Source organism: Cynara cardunculus (assembly GCF_001531365.2).
Source record: "Cynara cardunculus var. scolymus isolate 2C chromosome LG 1, CcrdV1, whole genome shotgun sequence".
NCBI lineage: Eukaryota > Viridiplantae > Streptophyta > Magnoliopsida > Asterales > Asteraceae > Cynara > Cynara cardunculus.
Window position 1 is genome coordinate 34,487,107 of NC_037528.1, and position 23,877 is coordinate 34,510,983.

A 23,877-nucleotide genomic window follows, 5' to 3' on the forward strand; every position below is an offset into this window, starting at 1 on the left:
AATCTCGCCATCCGAAACTTGAGTTGAGTAGAAAGATAGAAAATCGAACACTTTAAAGGGGATTAGATGACTTTAGGAGCATACCTTTTTGAAGACAAGGCAGATAAGAACGATTCGAGCACAGTAGCAATCCTAAATTTGCAGGGAGAAGAGTTTGGCTTGAAAGTGATGAATTATTTAGAGAGGGAGAGTGAGGAAAGACCARGGCTTTTTGAATAAAGAAGAGTTTTTAAAAGAGGAAGGGGGTATTTATATGAGACTTCTAGAAGAGAAGTGGGCTGGCCTCTAAAAGCCCAAGCCCAAGGATTTAAATATTTCCTTAAATTAAGGCCCGAAAATCTAAAATAACCAAAATGTCCAAGTCAAGAACAAGACTAGCTGTCGAACAGAATGATCAGTTTGGGCAACCAACACCTTAGAAAGAAGACAACAGAGCCTCTACGAAGAAAAGACACCAGAGCTTCTGTGAAGAGACTCAGAGCTTCTGCAAAGAGATGCCAGAGTCTATGTGAAGAGACAGAGAGTCTCTATGAAAAGATTGAGAAGAATTGTCAGTCTCTGAGAAAGGATGCAGAGTCTCTGAGAAGAGGAAACAGAGCCTCTGTAGATAGTGCCAGAGCCTCTGTAGATAGTGCCATAGCCTCTGTAGATAGTGCCAGAGCCTCTGTAGCTATCATCAGAGCCTCTGTGGCTAACGCCAGAGACTCTGATCGAATAGGCGACCTCTTCAAGATCATACTCTGAATAAGGTTAATCCTAAAAGACTTAGTTTTCTAATGAAGTTCCCGAAATGAGGTCCTAACCTGGAAATCCAAAAGTGCAGAGTTGTTACACCAGAATAAAGCATTTGACTTTAATACAGAAACAGCAAATCGAACTTTATCTGTTTTCGGACACCGAATGGTGTTGAATACTAATTCCATTTCTTTAATCCAGCACACGGCTTTCACTGGATCTCTTTCTCCAGAAAATGTTGGTGGCTTACATTCTAAAAACATTTTAATATCCCCCTCCTTGTTGTGATTAATTGGCATCGAGGGATGAACTTCTATTTTTTCTGTTTCTACCCTGGCTGGAACTTCCATAATAGAAGTCAGAGTTTGTCGCAATTTCCCCATTTCTTCTGCCAACATGTCCCTAGTTACATATTTAGGGTGTGGCACCGATCTCTCCTGAATATTCCCAGAATGGAATTCTTCATGTTCAGAATGAACTTCGGTCCGACCCCTTCCCTAATACTGACTTCTTCCTCTGCCTCATCCCCTTACTCTTTCCCGACCTCTATTTTCAGACGTGCTAGTCGGAAGATTAACGAAAGATTTTTCCCTTTCCTCAGATTCTGGATGAGCAATTCTTTCAGATCTTCGGGTTCGGTTAGACATCTGCAGATTTTATGTTAATAATCACGTATTCACATTCCCAAATATAATGAAGTATTCAAGTTCAGATGTATACCTGTAAATTCATAATTACACTAGCCAGATGTAATTAAAATTTACCTTACTGTTCTTTCAACCCATCATATTTATTTTCAATAGAGCTAACTATGTCTGGGACCCTTAACATGCAATAAAAACAGTTTAAGTCTAGGTATAATGCTGTTAAATACCTAAATCCCTTAAACTCAGGCTCTGATACCACTTTCTGTAACACCCCATACAACACATTGCATGTAACACATACTTCATACAAAAGAAATACATGTTTATATACCATTCAGGTCCCTTAGTACAAGAATCTATCATTACAGAATACAACGTCCAAAAATTCAAATACATTTCTTGTACTAATCAATGTTCATCAATCAAAACTGTACATCAAAGACAGTTCTTCATGCATAAATGCATATAGGAAAATATCTCATTTTCCCTTTTCCTTTATCGTCCGTACCTCCTGCAATACATAGTTAAAATCACAAAACGAGGGTTAGACCGAAAGGTCTAGTGAGTTACCCTATTTATGTTATTGAAGGGTGGAAATCACCAAAATCTTTATGAAAAACAACTTTTCATATATATAACAAATATATGAACAAATAGGAACATAATACCAGTACCTTTCCACTTTTCAATGCCAAGTATTCAGATTATTCAAATAATATACCTTTGAACCAACCAGGTTTCATATAATGTCACTTTTAAACCTTTTTCTAATCAAACAAGGTTTATTTAAAGTTTCAGGCCAAACCTGTTATTTTCTCCTCAATAATATCCAGACTATGATTTCCGATAAGAACCTTGATCTGAAATCTTTAAATCACAAAGAAATAAAGATTCCAGACCACGGTAGTCTTAAGGGATATAATAGAAAGAGTTATATCATACAACACACATACAAGTGTCACCCTTATATCAAATGTACACCTCTCCTTGATATGTCACCCTTATCCCATGGTACACCTCTCCTTGATATGTCACCCTTATTTCCTCATCAAAACATTTTACAAAAACAATTTCAAATAGACCGTAGTCAATGGAATTATTATCAATCCAAAAACATTTATATCAAATTTTTTATTTTATGATAAAATAACAATTTCCATCAATCAAGCACAAGGCATAATACAAATCCGGTCAACTTGGCTTGGTCGGACTTCATCTCCGGTCAAGTCTTGACCGATTTACCAAATCCGGACAATATACCGTCCAAGGCCTGTCTGATTTAACACTTAGAATCATTTCCAACACTTTTGTCCGGATAATAAGTCCGGACAATACATCGCCTAAGACTTGTCTGTTTTACAACAATCTGGTCACCACATGGCCGTATTCATACTTCTCCATTCAAAATACTTAAACTCAGTAATCATAAATCTCTCAACACTTGATCGGTTTAAGACTAAACCGCTTAACACTTGAGCGGTTTATATTCAAACCGCTTACACTTTGTTCGGTTTAGGGCTAAACCGCTCAACCCTCTTATCCGGTTTAAACCTTAAATTGTTCAACACATAGTTGGATTAAACTTAAAACAGATATAAATCTTTTAAAAATATAATTCAAGATGCAAACAAAATGGTTTAAAGCCCTTTTAACCACTCACCTTAAATCTTTTAAAACCAAACACTTGAATCAACTTGATCTTGAAATCCGGTCAACTTCCTCTTTCTCTCATTTTGTAATAGTTAGCTTTATTACTTTCTTAGTATAAATAGATTTTTAGTAGCTTAATTGTAATCTTACGCATCAAAATAAATTATAGTGTTGACTCCTATTGGTAAGCGCTTACCGGGTAAGCATTTGGGTAAACGGCCCCTTAGTTGATACATATGAGCTGGTTGGATCTAATGATCGTGAGAAAATTGAATCAAGTGGAAAAAGAATGTTGTTTTTGAGGATATGGAGATTGATGAGTCTTTTATGTCTGAGCCTGAAATACTTGCAAAGAGATTGTTCTTCATAGTTGAGAGTTTGCTGAGAAATCTGAATTGGTGAAAAGATGGGTGAATCAGAGATTGCCAGTTGATCCAGATTTATGTTTGAGAAGATGCCTTTTATCAAGAAAATTTGTGAAAATACAATTCTTATTCAAAGTGGGATTTTTAAAGATTTGGAAGAGTCAATTGCTGATCAGATAATTTGACGAAAAGATATGTTCAATGAATATCTTAATAATATGATTGAAATCAATGACTATTTGCACATGTTGGAGGATGAGGAATTGGAGTTATAATTGAAGGGAGTTGGTTTGGCGAGTTCCAAATGAATTGAAGGTACTTTGAGTTTCTTACTCAATTCAGTCAAACAAAAGAAAGGTTACATGGTTGGAGTCTCATCAATAAAATAGAAAGCTTTGAGACAAAAGTGTTTTGCGGATGTTAAGTATAAAGCTATCACTGTGATCACAGAAGATGACGCCGAATATTTGATGACAGACCCTATGAAATGTTTGGCGAATATTGATAGTTATAAAAATGGCTCTATGATTAGTAATCCTGAAGATGGGATTATCTACAAATACAAAAAGGATGTTAAGTGCTTCTTTAGAGTTTCAGAGGTAGCAAAGTACTCCTCTGGTACCTTGAGACGGTTGAAAAGAGCACTTGACAGAAAGGGAAATAGATTTCCAGAGCTGTAAAATAGAAATGGAAGGATGATGGATGCAGAGATCAACATGAGAGACCTTGTGTTATTAAGTTTTGTGCAAGTTGTAAGAGACCTTATGTTATTCCAAAGGGGGGAGTTGGATCAGAGAAGTACTTCAGAATTCTCTAAGGGGGTGTTTGGTTCATGGAATTTGGTGGAATTGGAAGGAATTGGAATGTCCAAATCTTTGACCAAATTCCAAATGTCATGTTTGGTTCACATAATAGATATGAAGGAATCATTCCAATTCCAACAAATTCCTTAATTCATTGATTTCACAATTCCACCGCATATACCATGGATTTCAAATTCCAATCCGACAAATTCCTTAGCCCTCATCCATTCATCGATGCTGTATCTCGATTTGCTCTGTTCTGCTATACTCGATCTCCTTTGCTTGATCTCGTTTAAAACTAAGAATGGCAACGGGCCATGTTTGGGCAGGTTATTGGTATCCCCGTCCCAGAAACCGATAACTAAAACCGTCCCTATGACCGCCCTGATCCCCGTCGGGGATCTTATCGGGTTCCGCGATTTCCCTGATCCCCGTTGGGGAATTCGTGAAGGTAAAAATCCTCTTTTTTCCGTTCACCATTGGTTGTAACCGAACCCGAAATCGAAACCCGTAACAGATATAAAAATCCCCGTTAAAATCCCCGAATTTAGTATTATATATATATATATATGTATATAAATTAAAATTAATATATATACACATATCAAGTCGGGCCGAGCCGATGATCACCGTCCCCGTCCCCGTTAAAATCCCCGAATTTAGTATTATATATATATATATATGTATATAAATTAAAATTAATATATATACACATATCAAGTCGGGCCGAGCCGATGATCACCGTCCCCGTCCCCGTTAAAATCCCCGAATTTGTCCCCGATCCCCGCCCCGTCCCTGATAAGATGTCCCCGAACCCAGCCCGAAAGTTTCGGTTTCAGTTTTGTTTGCCTGTAATTTTCTCGTTGAATTCCGTGAACGAAACAAAAAAATTCCAATTCGGTTAAGAATTTCATTCCAATTTCATCCAACCAAACGCAATCAAAAGACATGGTCAAATTCCATCAAATTCCATTCCATTCCCTCAAAGTCAAATTCATTTGATGAATTCCAATTCCATTGAATTCCATTCTACGAACCAAACGCCGCCTTAGGGTGCGTTTGGTTTGCAGCAATGTTTTTGAGGGATTTGGATTCCATGGGATTTGGATTGGATTGGATTTAAAATTCATTCATGTGTTTGGTTTGCAGAATTTGGATTGGATTTGAAATTCATTCATGTGTTTGGTTTGCAGGATTGGAATTGGATTTGAAATCCATTCCTTTATAAATCATGTTTGGTTTGTAGGATTTGGATTGAGATTATTTTTTATTTTTTTTGGTAATTATTTTAATCACCAAATCTCATTCATTTTCTTAAACCTATCTATTTAACCAACAACCTAAAAATTTAACAATCAAACTTTACCATCCAAAATGCATATTTAATCAACAAACATTTTCATCCAAAATACATATATTTAACCACCAAACTCGTTAATCCAAAATACAAATTTAACTACCAACTTGTTCTTTCAAAACCACACATTTACCCACCAAAATTTTCATTCATTTAAAACCCAATTGACATAAGCTTCCCTATCCGCTTCTTGCAAATCCCAAAACATGTTCACCTTTTCAGGATCGTCTCTTATCAATGAAATTACTTTAAACTTCTCTGGTCGGGCCAACGTCTGCATTTTTGATATCTCAGAAGTGATCATCGAACGTTTCGTATCAAGTTCGTCTTCTCGTTCTACACCCTGTTAAGTTTGTTCGCCATTTTCTCCAAAGTTGCTCCAAGTTTAGTAATCGCATTACTAAATCCGTCAGCCATGGGATCTACTCGACGTTTTCTCTTCTTACCACGCGCACTTGAAGTTTCTTCAGATTGCATATTTGCATTCCCACCTTGAACATTGCTAGTTGTCATTACGTCATCAGACTCGTCATTCATGTGTTGTGTTTGATCTTCTATACGCACCTCCTGTTCCGCCTCAACAAAATCTCTTGCTCTATTTCCTGTGGCACGATCTTTTTCGAATACAATACAAAGATCCTCGTAAAAAGGATACGGTTTGTTCTTCCATTTTCCCTCCCCTTTATGGACCTATTTCATAATAGAATAACATAAATATACATATAACTATGATTATATATTATGCAAATATAAATAGCAAGTTCTTTTTAGCATGTACCTGAAGATACGACTCCCAAACTTGGTCTTCCGCAGCGACACAATGCTTCGCACTATCGTATCCGAAGCCACTAGTATATGAACCATTTATCATGTCATGCAAAACAGTCCAATCTTTCTTCATTATTTTTAACTTTGATTCGATGTGTGGTTTCCCTAAAATCCCGGAGCCCGGCAAAGATTCTTTTAATGATTGTTTAAGAAATGTTAAATAACCCGATTTAAAGCCATTATCGGCTTTAAATGCTCCCGTATTCACCATAGTAAGTAAAGCTTCAACGAGTTTTGTTTCTTCAATATTCGTCCAAACTCGATAATTTCTATTTTGACTTGTCATACCTACAAACATAAATGAATTAAAAGTATAACAACATTTAATTATCCATGTCCAAACTCCATAATTTCTATTACAAACAAACATTAGATTTAAACAAACATGGCAAGTATGAGTTAAACAAACATTAAAAGTATGAGTTAAACAAACATTTGAATCATACAAATTAATTAGTAGCATTCCAAGAAGCAAACATAGATTGTGCTAAATTGTCCCTAAATGCAGTCCACTCATTTGAAGTACCAACAACATTTATATTATCTCCGTCTTCGACTTCATGGTCTCCGGTTCCTTCATCCACTTCACCGTCATTGTCAAGTGGATTTACTAGCCTTTCTTGCATTATAAAATTGTGGAGGAGACAACATGCCATGATGATCTTAACTTTTTGTTCAATAGGATAATACGAGTTATCTCTTAAGATTGCCCACCTTGCCTTTAACATACCGAAACATCGTTCAATAACATTTCTCGCCGATGAATGCTTCATATTGAAAAATTCTTTGGCAGTGGTTGGTTGGTGTCCATCACGCCAATCATTTAAATGATATCTTTGACCCCTATAAGGAGCTAAGAAACCCTCTCCATTTGTGTATCCGGCATCAACCAAGTAATAACCTAATAATAAATTAAGTTAATAAACCATCAAAACTTATACTTGTTAATATATAGTAAACTATCAAAAACTATACTTTGTTGGGTATTGCATTTGATAAAATAAAGAGGAATAAAGTGATGAAGAAAGAAAACAAAGGAAGGAAGAATGGCAACTGGCCATGTACAACCACTAAATCTAGGTATGAAATAGTGAAGCAGTCAAGTGAAACAATGAAGAAGTAGAAATGCAAAAAAAGTGTTTCTTTCATACATTAATTAATTGATGCTAAATCAAGAAAAAAGCATCAAACCAATTTACTTTCAGTTACATTATTGTTGTTACTTCTTCCCTTTTGATCATCCTTTACTGGGATTATGATTTATATTTGCAAATAGCCTAAATGGACACACGACTGTTAGCAGTTTTATGAATTTTAGGTAGCGTAGCCTATGAAAGCCCCATATCATTACTGGTGCAAGTTGGGCATAACAGATATCTTTGCTTCATACATAAGGGTAATGTCAATTTCTTATGTATGAAAACTAAAAGGGTACTGTCAATTGCTTATGTATGAAAACTAAAAGGGTACTGTCAATTGCTTATGTATGAAAACCATGTCTGAAATTAACCTAAAAGGGTACATGTTTGACTCCATTGTAACCATGTTTGAAATTAACCTAAAAGGGTACTGTCAATTGCCTTTTAGAGAAAAGGAGAGCATATAAATATGAAAAAAGGCAACTGTCCATAGCCAATAAAATCTTGTAAGAAAATTAACCTAAAAGGGTACTGTCAAGATGGTTAGGTTGGTGAGGGGTTAGGTAAGGAAAAGAGTAGGTGAAGCTGTCCATAGCCAATAAATCTTGTAAGGAAGGGTCTCCAACAAGTTAACTCCAGTCTCCGGTAATTGTAGAGTCTCAAAACAAAATATAGATTTGATTAGTAACATAAAATAGTTTGTCTAGCAAATTTGCAGCCATATTAAGTAGGATGACACTTGATTACAACAAAAAAAGCATTCTACTGTATCACAATTACAACCATAACTTTATAAGTAATAACTTCTCCCTGAATAACAAAAGGTCTAATTGATATGGAAGGTTAGTTAACGAGTCAAAATATGTTTTTGCATAATTTTGATACAAGAAAGTGACCAATGTAGCTCCAGTTTATTTGGAGCGTGAGTTAAAATGTTGATTCAAGTGTTTAGACTAGAGTTGTTGCATAAAGAAGTGTTTTACATTGAGATTTAAATGAAAATGTAAAACAATTGACTTCTCATAGAAGTCTATTTGTTTTGCCAACAAACTGAAATTTGAGAATTTTAGCAGGGAAGTGTAATGTGCCAACTCTATTGCAAGAATACTCGGCCTTTCTTGATTACTTGGGACCTCTTTTACATAACTTGGTCTCTTTTTCGGGTGTATTATACCTATAGGTGTAATTGTTACTCAATGAAATCTGAAATCCAGAATCAATGGGCATTACATATAAATGTTCGTACATTGAAAATAAATAGGATGCATATTTGGGAAGGAGACATGTTAATCTTTCAAACTGTAAAATATGTAATGTAATAACCAGAAGATTGGAAAGGGAAGTCTTACCTGCTCAAGCGAGACGAAGAGACGAAGAGGATGAGCACCGGTTCAAGCGGGACGAAGAGGACAAGAGGAGGAGAGCACCGGCGCGAGCAGTGGGGAGTTGGAGGAGACACCGGCGAGAGTAATGGGGAAGCGACGAGAAGGGGTTAGGGCATGAAGCGTCGAAGAAGAGATTTTGAGATACCGCCTTTGGATTTTAAATCCAGCCCATTTCCAAAGGATTTCCAAATCCATAAAGCATTCTTGAGCAAGATTATGATTTTGATCTTAAAATTATAAATGTTTTTTTTTTTTGTAAGGTTGTCCGGGCCAAAGCCCGACTAATCCCCGGCAAATTTGGAGGCTAAACATGGCCCCATTTAAATGTCGCCAACACCCCCTCCCAGGGCTCGAACTCGGGTTCATGACTATGTCATGCCCAAGCCTTTACCACTAGGCTGGAAGGTTTTTGACAAAATTATAAATGTTATTGTCAATCTAAAATTAATCTGTGAATCACATAAATAGCTCATATGTGAATGATTTAAAAAAGTTCATATGTAAATCATTTTGGTTCATATGTAAATCAGGTGAATAGTTCATATGTGATACAGGATTCGTACGACTTGGTGTCATGTGCTCTATGGTCGGTCAGTGCAATATATTTATATCACATTTGATTATTATTTTATATCGCATGTAATCTTGGATCTTGGATAGAAACAAACCTCTATATAAACAATCTAAAGAGGGGGAAAATGAAAATTCCAATAAGCCTCGAGTATTAATAATTCAAAAACCTAATTTATGACTCAGCAATTTTCATAAATTAGGAAATTTAACTAGCTTCTATATAGTTGCCAAACATCTCGAAACTGATAATTCAGGTTTGCATCACATCCAAACATCCTATAAAGCCGTTACAAAACGTAAAATCAGATACGTATTAGTTTTCATTTTATTTATATCTACTTTACGCTTCCAAGAACACAACATCATTGAATATCGAATAAAACATTCGTTACATTTCTCAAATAGCGAGCAGTCTGTATCGATGTCGAGAAGTTTAGAAAAGAATTGTCCAGTCGCTGAGCGTGCCATTTTTAATTAGCATGAATACACAACCAAGCTCTGTTCAAACCAAATAACACATAACCAATAAAAAGATTCTAAGAACCTGCTTCACAAAGCGCATTTTTGTTTATCCGACATCAAATGATAAAATAATTGTGAAAAGAGAAGCACGTATATACAAATGGAGAACGCCAACGGGATTAGCTTCTTTTAAGGATGTTCCAGCCAGGGCCAGGCGATGGTTGTTTATACGTAAAATCTTGTGACGAGGTGCTGTAGTTTAAGTCAAGGTTATGGAGTTGTTCCATGAGCTGAGAACGCCGTTCCTTGAAGAAATCAAGACGAGTCGTTAATTCCCCCAATGTGGACGATGCCGCCAATGGGTGTCTTGGATAATCAATCATCTATAGTCACAATGATACAGTGGTTAGTTTTCCAACCATCAAACCTGTATTTTGCATTTTCACAAGAATGATCGATTTGTTTGCAACAAAGAAAACCGAGTACGGTGGTTCACAAAAGCTAATCACTTTTCAGAAAAGGGCAAAATGCATCAAAATTCAATTTAGTTCCTATTTAGTGTAATGAATACTTTTTTTTCTCAAGTGATATAAATAAAGTTTCAAAATTCCCTATCTTATACCAATTTTTACCCGTAACCTACTGATCTTGAAACATTTCATGACGTGGATACCCCGTTTGCAAAAGGTTTATGAAAGGGTTACGGCGAAGTGGACAATCAACTTGACATCCACTTTATCAAATGTTAAAATATCAGCAGATTATCGGTCAAATGGGTAAAAAAGGAAAATTATGAACTTCGTTACACTAGTTGAGAAAAAAAGATTATTTGTTACACTAAATAGAAGCGTTGCATTTTTCCCTTCCAAAAAAATTCTCACAAAGTTCAAAAAAATGACAGCCTTATTTTAAAGGCAACTTGCATCAAAATACATCACACTTTGTGGTTTGATTGCTATGTTGTATAACATACTTTAAAAAACTTCATTTTGGTACCTCCGATGTGATATCTCAAACATTTAGACATAAATTAGGATCCGGAACAAAGTACTTTGCATTTTCATGCATTTTTAGACATAAACTAGATACTTATATGTTTGACATGTCACATCTGATGTACTAAAATGAAGGTTATGAAAGTACGTTAACGGAGCAAGGTACATTGCATGTTCATGCAATTTTCCCTTCATTTTACTATGTCATTTTTATTAAGTCTAACCTCGGCTGGTCTTGATGTCGATGGAAAATCAGCAGAATCAACAGCCCCAAAATCATCCGTCGTTAAGCTTGTCGATGCCCCTGTACTTTTAGAATCACTCAAGCTTGTCGAGTCCAGAAAATGCTTACGAGGAAGTTGCCTACCATTCATTAAGGCTTGCCCCTTAAGGTTTCTCAATTCTGCTCCCAATGAATTTTCCTGCAAAAAAAGATATGTGAGTTGTTCGAACCTCCTAAAGATTTATTCATGCCTGAAAAATATGCCACCATTCTCAAATAAATCAACATCATAGCTTTTGGTCATCATTATCATCTTTAGTACAAAAGTCAAACATATTTGGGAGGGTTAGGATGTACATAGACCCCTTACCTCTACCCCAAGTGCTAAGAGGTAGAGAAGTTGTTCCCGTGAAGACCCCCCGGGTAACTTGTAGGATGATATAGTTTAGAATAGAGTTAGCTACCTCTGATCTTTGTTTTCGTTCATGGTTGATAAAAGCAATAGTAGAATCAAAATCTTGCTGGAAAACTCTCCTGCCAAGAAACATAAATACACGAAGTATAAGAACATGAATAATGCACGATACATCAACAAAGAGATGAGTGGAATTTGATCCGACGGTATTATTGAATCTCAACATCCTTTACGGAGAGAATTTAGCGTATCACCATTTAAAAGGGCAAGATGCATCAAAATGAAACTAATTTAGCTTTAATCTTACTTAGTGTAATCAATAATATTTTGTTCTTAACCGATGTAACAAAAATTCTTTGACCCATAGCCTCTGTTGATCTACTCATTTACGAAATGTTTACAAATCACAAACTCTGAAAAGAAAACAACTTTCGGAGTCGATGTGAATCGATTTAAGATTAAGAGCAAAGGAAACGATCACCTTGGCATCCACATCCTCAGATGTTACAAGATAATACTGATCAAAATGGGTACAAAATATATAGTTTTGAAACTCTGTTACAATGACTGAGGAAGAAAAAAATTGCTACACCAAATAAGAACTAAGCCAAACTTCATTGCACTTTGATGCATATTGCAAAGGGAAAATTGCACCAAAATGGAACCAACTTTCACCTAATTCCTATTTTGGGGAAACAACTTTCAAAATCGTCATTTTGGGGTCCAACTTGCACCTGATTCCTATTTTGAGGAACCAACTTTCAAAATCGTCATTTTGGGGAACCAACTTGCACCTGATTTCTATTTTGAGGAACCAGCTTGCAAAATAATTATAGAAAAATAACTAAAATTCGTTTTTTTCCAAAAATTAATGCAATAAAATCTATTTTTTATTTTAAATCTCGTTTTTTTAATAAAACATTTTTTTTTTAAAATCCAAATTACCACAATAAAAATTGTTTTTTACTAATGCAAAAAAAATCAATTTAATAGAAAAAAATTAATTGATGCAATTGATTAGATATAAAAATCTTGAATGTGATATTTGTTTTTTATTGCATCAATTAATTTTTTTTTTTCTATTAAATTTTTTTTTGCATTAGTAAAAAACAATTTTTATTGTGGTAATTTGGATTTTTTTTTTAAATGTACAATTTGATATCTGAATTAAAAAAAAACGAGTTTTGAAATGAAAAATAGATTTTATTACATTAATTTTTGGAAAAAAAATGAATTTTAGTTATTTTTCTATAATTATTTTGCAAGTTGGTTCCCCAAAATAGGAATCAGGTGCAAGTTGGTTTCCCAAAATGACGATTTTGAAAGTAGGTTCCCTAAAATAAGAATCAGATGCAAATTGGTTCCCAAAATGACAATTTTGAAAGTTGGTTCCCCAAAATAGTAATTAGGTAAAAGTTGGTTCCATTTTGGTGCAATTTTCCCTATTGCAAAAAGGACATCTATAAAGGCAAAAAGGCCGATGGGCATAGTTTTCCAAATCACTTAAGTTCAAATGTATTTTATGTTATGACTAGGCGGTGTGAGTGATAATTCCACTAAAAATAGAACTAGAAATGGTGGCCTCGATTACTTGTACCATGGGTCATATAAAAAGAATAATAACCTTCGGGCAGTTTTTTTAAAATGCATGATCTTTTAACAGATTTAAGAATGCTTCTACCTAACAAGAGAATGCCTCAAAGTCGGTTAGACCGTCATGCATTCAAAAAGAAAATATATATATGTGAGAAGGTTATTATTCTAAATAGCCCCATATATATAGCAGATGCCAACTGATGAGGCAGGTTCTGTTAGGAAAACTAAAATTGATTAGGAACCCAGGAATCTCCTACAGCATGGCATGTGACATATTCATCAGAAATATGGATGTGTTATTCATCATGGTTGTAACACATCCATATTCATCATGAATGTGTGATTCAAAATAAATAACGCTTCCATATTCATCATGAATGTGTTATTCATGATGAATATTCATCCTGAAGAGGGACACGTGGGACACTTTGGACGGTTCCCGGGTTTCTAATGAGTTCTGGGTTCCTAATGGAACTTCCCACGTCAATTGATATATGCTACATAAAGAAGAATGTTCAAACTTTTTAATGAATAAATACTAGAATGGCTCACTGTTGAGAATTATGGTTACGAAGATGTAGGTGTCGGTCAGAAGCATCATAGTGATGCTGGCGTTGTTGATGAAGTTGTTGATGCAACTCTGCAACTTTTTGCTTCAATTGTGCAACATCTGCTTCAGCAAGAGCAATCTCCTCCAGCTCTGCTCTTGTCTTCATTTCAGAAAACATGATTAGAAGCAAATCTAACTCAAACATATATAGATAGAGAAGAAGAGAAGAAACCTTTGAATCCATATTTCGGGATCCAAGAACTTGTCCAGAAGACATGCTTAACCCAACTTCTAATGCAGCTCTTAAATCTCTCTCAGCTTGTAACTGCTCTTGCAATCTTTGAACCTACGATACAGGACCAAAATCAGAAGTCTATAGCAAAGCTAAATTTCAGATGATTAGACCAACTTTAGACACCTATTCTTCTATAGAATTTTCACAACTATCCAAAAGTAACATAAAGCCAAACCAAACTAACCCGGTATATCCCGCCCGGAGGTGGGGAACGACAAACCTCACCTCTACCCTCAAATGGTAGAGCGGATGTTTCCAGGAAGACCCTTGGGTTGTGAGAAGTGTGCAAAATAAGTAGAAAGCAAAGAAAAAGAGGAAGATGGAATTAAAGTCAAATAACATGATTGCATCAAATGGAAAAAGAAGGGCATACATCTTGTTCAAGTGCCAACCGACGTTCATGCAATGCTTGCTTCCTTCTTTCTAAGCTAGCTTGAAGTATCACGTTTCCTCTAGCCTAACATAGATATAATAATATTGATGTTACTAAACAATTTCGTCACTGCAGAATAAACATAAAAAAAATCACCGTAATTGTTACCTCCTTTGCAATTCTTTGCCGCAAGTCGTTTTTTGTGAGCTCAAGCCTCTGAACAGCAACTCTAAAACATACATAGTTTGAGAAGCATCAATAACAACATAAGATATTATTTGACAATTGAAATGTCGATAAATGAGCCTTTGAATAAAATTTGCTACAAGTGTTATTCTTATCGAATCTAATGACATGTTCGACTTATGTAATCTTTGGTCTTGTTAGACCACATTTTCACCTAGTGATGCCAAGTTCATGTAAAATTTCCAAAGTACACTGAGAACTTCATCAAAATATGATAGAGAATTAATGACAACACATGGTAAAACAAAAACTATAATTGGAGCAAACATGGTAAGATTTCTAGTTCTATACCTATCTTTCAACTGCAACCCCACAGAAACTATTTGCTGGGTCAAATTCAAGCAACAATCTGATACCAGTCAAGATATGAGATTTAATATCTACAAACAAGTAATATGGAAATTGTCCAATGTTCTATAAGAAACTTCTAGCTGACTCTAGCAGCTTTATACCATAGAAGGGGTGGTGTTCTAACAGTATTCAGAAAATAGATAGAAAAAGCATACAGTGGTTCGATTTTTTGGCATGCTTCAGTTCTGCCAGCCTAACAATTTCTAAGACATGAACTAGAATACAAAACACATTACATTCAAGCGTCAGAATCTTACTCTTCTTCTCCAGAAGAATCAATTGACTCCATTGACGGAGTTTTTCTGCCCTGGGGTAAGAAAGAAACAAAAATCAGCATAAAGCTTTACTTTTATAAATCACAATAAATCAAGTTCTACAAGGACTTTTTTCTCCATACACGAGATAAGATGTTGTTTATCAAACTTTGTGCATCAGGCTGGCACCCTTTCTCCATTCCATAAAGTTGGATATTATAATGTGAAGCAACACTACAGCCCCATGATAAGGGAGTAGTAGAGTTTGTTATAACCAAAATTTCAACGAAGGGGCCGTTTACCAAACGCTTACTCGGGTAAGTGAACACCAAGTCATTTTACCTTACCGGATGAATATGGTAAGGATCAAGAATCTTACCTGGTAAGAGCGAGACAAGGACCAAGAGTCTTACCCGGTAAGTGAGGGCGACGACTCTTACCACGGTAAGCGCTTACCGGGTAAATTGTTGCATACGATACCGTTTTGGTGGACTAAAATCTTATCCGGTAAGTAAATGATAGTGTTAAATTTACCGGTAAAAACGCTTACCGGGTAAGTGTTTGGTAAACGGCCCCTATTCTTGTAGAAAGGCAGAAAACATAATAAAAAAGACACCTCTCTGTATATTTCTCTCTCTAGTCTCTTCTTCCTCCTAAATCTCTCATCCTCTATTATGCCATTAGAGGTAAGCTTCAAGCTTCCTGTATCATTGGTACCAGAGCAACGATTTTGTGTTCTTTTGAGTTTCCCCAACAAATCAAGCAAGTGTGGCTCCTCCTATAAAAAGAAAATCGGCAGGGATGGAGGAACAAATTAAACCCTAGAAAAAAAAGTGAAGATCAAAATGGACAGTTTGGAGATCAAAGTAAGAAGTTCCAAGAAATGATTCAGATGATGCATGTGATGAGAGGATCGCCTCTGTTACAATCTCCTTCTGGCACGTCAAGAATCAACAATGGAGGATCCAATTCAAATCGAACTCTCAGGTACGTACCAAAACTTGATTTTCCAAAATTTGATGGATCAAATCCAAGAATATGGGTTAAGTAGTGTAGCAAGTATTTCAATTTGTGCGAAGTTCAAGAAGACCAGTGGGTTGACCTTGCCTCTTTGAATATGATGGACAAAGCAGATAACCAGTTATTTGTCTGTAAGGCGGAACGTCGATTGGCATGATTTTGTCATCAATCTTATGGCTCGATTTAAAGACGAAACTGGTATCAATGTGGTAGAGCAATTCAATGAGTTGCAACAGCATGACTCCCTTGAGGTTTATACAGATGAGTTCGAGAACTTGAGGTCAATTATGTTGCATAATAATCATGCACTACCAGATCCTTATATTCTTGACAGTTTCCTTGGGGTTTTGAGGCCTGCTGTCAAACCGTTTGTTCGAGCCTTTAAACCTACATCAATTGCAAGAGCAGTGGAGATTGCGAGGTTGCAAGAAGAATCTCTAGTTTTATTAATTCAAACCCAGAAACTAATAAATCCATGTCACCAGAACCCCTCCAAGAAGTACCTATGACCAATGACATTCAAACACCTCTTTTACATACTTCGTCAACTAACATTCAAAAGCCTCTATTACCAACTCCTCCGACGAAGACGATGACAATTCCTTTTTGGCAAAACTTCCACTGAAAACTATCAAGAATGTCAGACATTCCAGCAGATGTGAGAGCCGAGAAAATTGCAAAAGAGCTATGCTATTTCTGTGATCAGCCTTATGGCAGGTAACATAATGTCAATTCAAGGAGTCACAATTGTTTACAGCTGAAATTCAAGGTGGGATGGTGAATACTACAGCATGGTGAAGATGGAACAAGATGATACATATCCATACTTTCACAGCAGACAAGTTAAAGGAGTGACAAAGACTTGAGGACAAGTCTTTTTGAAGGGGGAAAGTATGATAAGAGAGTAGTAGCGTTTGTATAACTAAAATTCTAACTAAGCTTCCATCTTAGTCCTCCTTTTAGTTCTCTGTTTGATTGAGTTCTTCCAGATATAAATAGGAACTCCTATTCTTGTAGAAAGACAGAAAAGATAATAAAAATGAATTCTCTCTCTCTCTCTCTTTATATATATATATATATATATATATATTTCTCTCTCTAGTCTCTTCTTCCTCCTAAATCTCTCATCCTCTATTCTGCCATTAAAGGTAAGCTTCAAGCTTCTTGTATCAACCCATGTGGTATCAGATTGGCTCGAATACTATCAACTACTAGAAGAGATCTGATTGTGCCTATCATACCTTGGGACTCGCTTCACTTACAACCTCTACTGGTACATGAAGAGATTAACTGTGGTACTTTCCTATTATTACATTTGGGGATAGGGTACAAGAGTTTGAGACCCTGTACACATCAAGTTGAGGAAGAAGCCTAACTACTAGGGTCGTGCCCTTGATCTCAGTGTAGCAAGATGCGAGAAAGATGGGACAGAACTAAGAAATTACCAATCTACCCTCATTTGATAATAAACCTAATATGGTATTTGGTTTAATGGTCACCACTGACCACTGTGGCGGCGTCCAACTACCACCTCCACCACCATCGGCTACCACAACCATATCCCACCACCACCTCCACCTCCTCCACAACTAGCACCTCCACCTACATATCCCCCACTGTCGGCCGCCACCATTGACTATCATCTCCACGTCCTCCACTAACACCTCATCCACAGCAACCACTGACCAGTGACCACCACCCATTGTCATCACCATCACCACCACTGGCGGCAACCTCTACGACCATCGGCTACCTACCATCGTCCATCATCACTTCTACCCAAAAGAATAGGAAGTATTTAAAAGATCTATCAAGCCAAGCAAAACTTACATTATTCCGTCCCCATATTGTGGAACGCCTGACATTGTAGTTGGAGCCTGTTAGTTTGCTAATTGGAGTCTCTGTGCATGATTCATGTCCAGAGAATGACTGAGGTACGCCTTGCTCAATAGAAGAAAGCAGCACTCCAGTTGACCGATGACACTCGGGTAACATGCCAGGTGTGTCCATTTGATTTTCGCTTTCCCTGTATTGCTGCATCTGTTGCTCATTAATTTCAATATTAGAATCTCCAGGAGATGGAGAGTCTGCCAATGAATTTGATTTTTCTGCTGAATTGACATTGTCTTTTGGGGATACCAAATCTGATTCATCAGCTCCATATGCCTATATTCACAAAATAAGTGCCACCCATCAAGAAATGAACTAGTTGTGTACCCGCGCAATGCGGCGGGAGCCATGAATTTTAACGATTTTGAAGTTCCACTGGTTTTATAAGATAAGATTTAACGATGATATATGTTACACTTGGTCTTTACAAATTAATACAATTTGAATAAATAAGAGTTATGGTTCCAATTACAGACTATCGATGAAAAAAATTGTATGACAGTTTAAAATCCAATATATTCAAAAACCAACATACTTAAACGACTCCACAAATGTGTTCGATTTACACCAAGAGCAAAGAACCAAGAAACTTGAGTTTTAAGATAAACACTCAAAACCAATAAAGAAAACTACAAATTTGACAGATCATAAGCCATGAAAAGACCAAAAAAGATGGGTTTTAGAATGATATTTCAACTGCTTACCCTCTTTCTTGTCCAGAAACTCAGATTAAGGTTGAATTAATACATGTATATATATATTTCAAAAAAAAACCCAAGAACATATTAATTCAGAACATATTGGACAGCCTAACCCCAAAATATATAGTATATATATAAATAAATAAATAACTATAAAAGTATAAATCGTAAATATTAAAAATATAATTAAGTAAAAAACTATTCAATATTGGACTCATTTCGAAGGTATTAATGAGACGATTATAATGGTGTAACTTGTTAAAATAAAAATGTATTTTTTAAACATGTTTTAATTGATATACGATTATGTAAATTTAATTTGATAAAGGTTTAAAATGAAACATTTAAAAGTAAAGGACGTAAAATAAATTAATTAACTAATTATAGGGGTATAAAGTGTAAATTTAAAATTATAATTTTAAAAAAATCGGTTGTGAGAGGGTGAGTGTAAGTGAGGGGGTGAGTGTATGTGAGGAGAGGAGGGGGTGAAAAAGTGAAAAAGTGATATAAAGGGTATCTTGGTCATTTAGTATTTTAAGACTTTAAGACTTTTGTTAAATTTGCTTTATAAGATAGTATAGATATAGATAATTTGGGACAAATAAAAATATATAAGCAGATTACAACTAGAGAAGCCCGTGAAACCAGCATTTAGAAAGAAGAAAAAAAATACATGAAGATACAATGATGTTCTAATCGCCCAATAATGAGAAAGTACCTTAAAGTCATAAAGATCACTGCCATCATAACCACTGCTTTCACTCAACTTTCCACTGAATATCCTTTCAGGGTCCTCATCAGTTTCTTGATCAGCTTCATTTTCTGCATCATGGTAAACATTGTCTTTGATTTCCATATTTTCGTCATCAGTTGAATCTTCACTTGCACTATTGTCCCGAGAATCCGCTGATATAGAACATCTGTTCATAGCATCGTCCTGAAAAAAGAGGATAAATCGTGATAACAAGGTCAAGTTTTGCCACCAATTAATCCTCTACGGCTGCATCAACAAAATAAAAGAAACTTACATCAAAGATATTCTCATACTCCTCCAGGAGGGTTGCAACAATAGCTTGAGCATTGTTAGCAGCATTTGCAGCAGCAAGAAGCTGTGCAGAATTGTCACGATTATCATCAAAATCATCCTCCAATTCACATTCACCAGCTAAAAGTGGGCGTAATAGTAATGGTGCCATACAAGCAGCTACTGCTGACGCTGTCATTCGATTTTCAGAAGTATGCATGGAAACAGTGTGCATCATCTTCAGGATTCTGCATATGAATAAATATACTTGGATGGGTAATCAAGCAAAGACAAAAACTTGAAAATAACAGTGTGGCATTTCTTCATGTGTAAAGAGATAAAAATATATTAGCTCATACAATAGGCAACCTGAAGATTTAATAGTTTCATAATTCAAGAGCCAGCAATTTAGAAAAGCAAAACCTCAACAGGAATTTAGAAACAATAAACAAAAACCTTTCCCTCCCAGCAAATAAAAACTTAAAAAGTAAAAATACCAGTATTTTAACAAATTGGCAAGATTCTCAAACCAAACCAAACCAAACCAAACAACAAAGTCAGTATATCCCACTGGGAAGTAGGGTATGGGGAAGTCGACAATATTCTGATCTGTATATTTTGTAACAGCATTCTTATTTTTCGTAAATAGCCAAGGTGGCAATTATGCTTGTCGTTGTAAACTATATATTTTACTTGCTCATCCAATAATAGTTTGGGGAAATAATTCACAGCCCGGAATTAAAAGGCATGGTAATAACAACGTTGACATGCATAGTTGTTAAAAGTGCGCCTCTAAGCTCTGAGGCTCATAAGGCTCAAGGTCTTGGGCTTTGTTAAAGTCGAGGCTAGGCTTATTCAAGAGGGTCACTAAGGCGATGAGCCTTGGCTGAGGCGCCTTGTGGGCCTAGGCGCACCTTATAAAGAGTTACTAAATACCTAGTCAAATCTTAATATTAGAAAAAGAGTGATTAAAAAGATAACACAAGTCAAACCCTAATATTAAATACCCAATTCTTAGAACTTCAAGCCTCTTCTATAAATATCCAGACCTTAAAACTTCTCCCTCACGGCTCGCACTTTAAACCCTTCTCCCTTCTGCCTCTATCGAAGTGTTGCTCGTTGATGCATTGGAGGCTTCTACTTGCTGCATATTTGAGTTGTGTGTGTGTATATATATATCATTTATAAGATGCGCCTCGCATTCGTGAGGCCTGCACCTCGTGCCTAGGCCCCGAGACCCCTTTGCACCTAAGTGCACCTAGAGCCTTTAACAACTTTGCTGACACGAACTAATGCCAGTGGTCCTAAAATAATCTTTGCGCATAGGAATCATGACTATATCCGCTATTCTGATATTCAAATTCAATAAACATGAAATTAAACAGGTTAGACACCCAATTTTATTTATTTTCAATATCCGTGTGAACCTGCAAACCTGCTTTTGTCTTTGCCTTTTCAAAGGAACCAAGAGTGTGCATTGCATGATCAAGAATGTGCTAATTACAGATCAAGAAACAAAGATAGAAATATCACCTCTGTAACAAGCGCCTATTTGGTTCAGGAAACGTTTCCAAAATTGCAGCACGCATAGCATTTACTCGAGCTTCTTTCCGATCAATTTCTTGATCACAGCAACAACATGGATATAATATCTTCGTCAGCAAACATATTTGAAATCAAACAATTTTGTTAGGCATTCATGCACTCAATACCCAGATACACCATGTGAAGAAGTTTTGGAGCTCCCTTCACCGGACAAGTAAAAGTGTGAATTTACATGCAAACCTTCCTTGAAGAGTCAATAAAATAAAGGCTGGCCTATTCTAGCATTCAAAGCAAAAACAGAACATAAAAAGAAGATAGAAGATAAAGAATGAGATCCCACTCGAACAAGGGATAAATTTGTAATGACTTGTCTAACTGCAAGATTGCAAAAGCCTCCTAAGATCATCTAGTAGCTCCTACTTAGAAATATTCGGTCTTTCAAATAGTAAGCTCAAAGGGCAATTGCTCCCTTGTCTGAATATCACTGCTTAGGGCCAAAGCAGCTACCTAGCGTCAAGCATCCCCCAACCACTTCAGTTAGTTAGGGATGCTTTATTGGCCATAGGAGTTAAGTATCCACCACAAATGACAACTGCTTCGACTAGCAACTGTTTAGCGATTTACACATTTTAAAAAATTAAATGGCGATTAGGCGACCTTTCTCGTATTGTGTTCATCAAATGACTTCTCAATTTGGAAGTAATCTTTCAAAACCTTTTAAGAGTAATTGGAGCAATGGAATAATGGAATTAATCATTTAGGAAATTAATTCTATCAAATCAAGAGAGTAACACATCTTAATTATCATATGTTTACATGGTCCACAAATAATTATATACCATGTATTCAAATGACCTGCTTATGTGTATGCCTAATTCCCGTTTAGGTGATTAAGTGATCACATGAACCCAAGCCCCATTTAGCGCCTTTAAGAACACTCCCACTGAGTTCAGATCCATAGGTATAACAACGTCAAGATAAGATTCATGTCTTAACTTTTATCAGGTGTTTGTCTTAGTACAGATGATACGATTTAACCTATGATCTTAGGACACACAGGGATGCAAAGTCCACCTACTCTCTTTTATCGAGATGCTCCTCAAGACTTGATCACAGAGCAGTCTTCTGCCCTAGTAACATTGAGTAGAGAAAATAAACAAGGTTCACGCACAGAAGGAAGTCGATTTCGTTGAGATTCGGGTCAGAGGTCCATTGACAACACAATTATAGGTAGAGGATTCAACAATAGCTCAGGCAGAAACAGAGGCATACACAATGAATGTGAGGATTTACCTAGGACTAAATGTTGCTACTTTCACAATCATGATCATATGAAGTGACTATGTTCAGAGTTGCAATGAGGCTCTATAGGATCACATAAACGGGGATACATTACTTTCTTCACAGATTTTTGGTTAAGTGAGGAGGATATCAACTTGAATCAAAACTTTCAAGCTTCCTCCAACAAACAGCTCTTTGTGCTTCAGCAGCAGTCAGTGCTTTAAATCAGAGAACAGTTTAAAATACATACACTATTCGGGCTACATCGTTCACATCTCCTTCCCATCTCCATGTTAAAAATAACCAAACACCAAGTATGAATTCGTTCAGTGAAGTCCATCTGATAGCGGTGGTGTAGTTTGGAGATCAAAAAAGTTCTGTTTTTACGTGCAGCTCAAAAGTATAAATAAATCTTTTTCTGTGATTAACGATAGACAGGACTCTCAGTTTGTCGCCTGAGTTGAAAGTCTTCCATTCATGCATCTGCTTAGTTAATTAGGTTAAAATGTGCCTTACCCACATCATCAGAGATGCAGTAATTTCCTACTTAAGATTCAGATGCCTATGATTCTAAACCCCATCTTTCTGATGTCCCTTAAATGCATAGGTTCCTGATAATATGCTACCTATAAGAAGTATTAATAAAGATATTAGTTCTTTTGTAACATTATTTCCCATAATTGGTTGGATGTCCCATCCTCAACTGCATATCTGCATGACAGAGTTATCCAAGCATTCAGTGTGAGACATGTCATACTTGTAAGTACATTCGTACGTTTCACTGATTCAGGTCCATCTTTCCTTCTGAAATTAATTATGCCAACATTTTTGGCTGTTTAATTGAAAGCATAATTGGTACCTTTGTTGATGATAATTTTAAGATTTCTGGGTTCTACTTATTTAACACTCATTGCGCTCATGTTGAAAACCAATGCATAACTAAAATAAAAAAGCATTTGTAGTATTAATGTGGAAAAATATTACTCTATGGAATTTACGAAATTTATGAATGTGTTTGGGAGATAACATGATTCATCACATGGGTATACTTCTCAACAAAATGGAGTTGCTAAAAAACACAAAAAGACGTTACTTAGATGTAGTTCACACTATTGCTAACACATCATAATCTTCCTCATTGAGTCTGAAATGTTGATTGTTATCTTGTAGACCA

General features: G+C 36.0%; 1 protein-coding gene across 5 annotated transcripts in view; it reads right to left on the reverse strand.

Annotated features, from left to right (window-relative positions):
* Positions 1–9,831: 9,831 nt before the first annotated feature.
* LOC112529553 (rho GTPase-activating protein 7-like) overlaps positions 9,832–23,877 on the reverse strand; it is a 33,591-nt gene continuing 19,545 nt past the window's right edge. For 3 of the 5 annotated variants that reach the window (XM_025140893.1, XM_025140877.1, XM_025140900.1), the window contains 12 exons: positions 21,411–21,498; positions 19,882–20,125; positions 19,572–19,790; positions 18,093–18,428; positions 15,246–15,295; positions 14,560–14,620; positions 14,392–14,475; positions 13,956–14,069; positions 13,726–13,883; positions 11,627–11,696; positions 11,164–11,361; positions 9,832–10,327 (listed from right to left, as the gene is read on the reverse strand). In XM_025140893.1, coding sequence (XP_024996661.1) covers positions 10,124–10,327; positions 11,164–11,361; positions 11,627–11,696; positions 13,726–13,883; positions 13,956–14,069; positions 14,392–14,475; positions 14,560–14,620; positions 15,246–15,295; positions 18,093–18,428; positions 19,572–19,790; positions 19,882–20,125; positions 21,411–21,498 — 1,826 coding nt within the window. In that variant the 3' untranslated portion in view covers positions 9,832–10,123. The remainder of the gene's footprint in view (positions 10,328–11,163; positions 11,362–11,626; positions 11,697–13,725; positions 13,884–13,955; positions 14,070–14,391; positions 14,476–14,559; positions 14,621–15,245; positions 15,296–18,092; positions 18,429–19,571; positions 19,791–19,881; positions 20,126–21,410; positions 21,499–23,877) is intronic. The other 2 variants (XM_025140885.1, XM_025140907.1) reach the window with 2 other exon arrangements.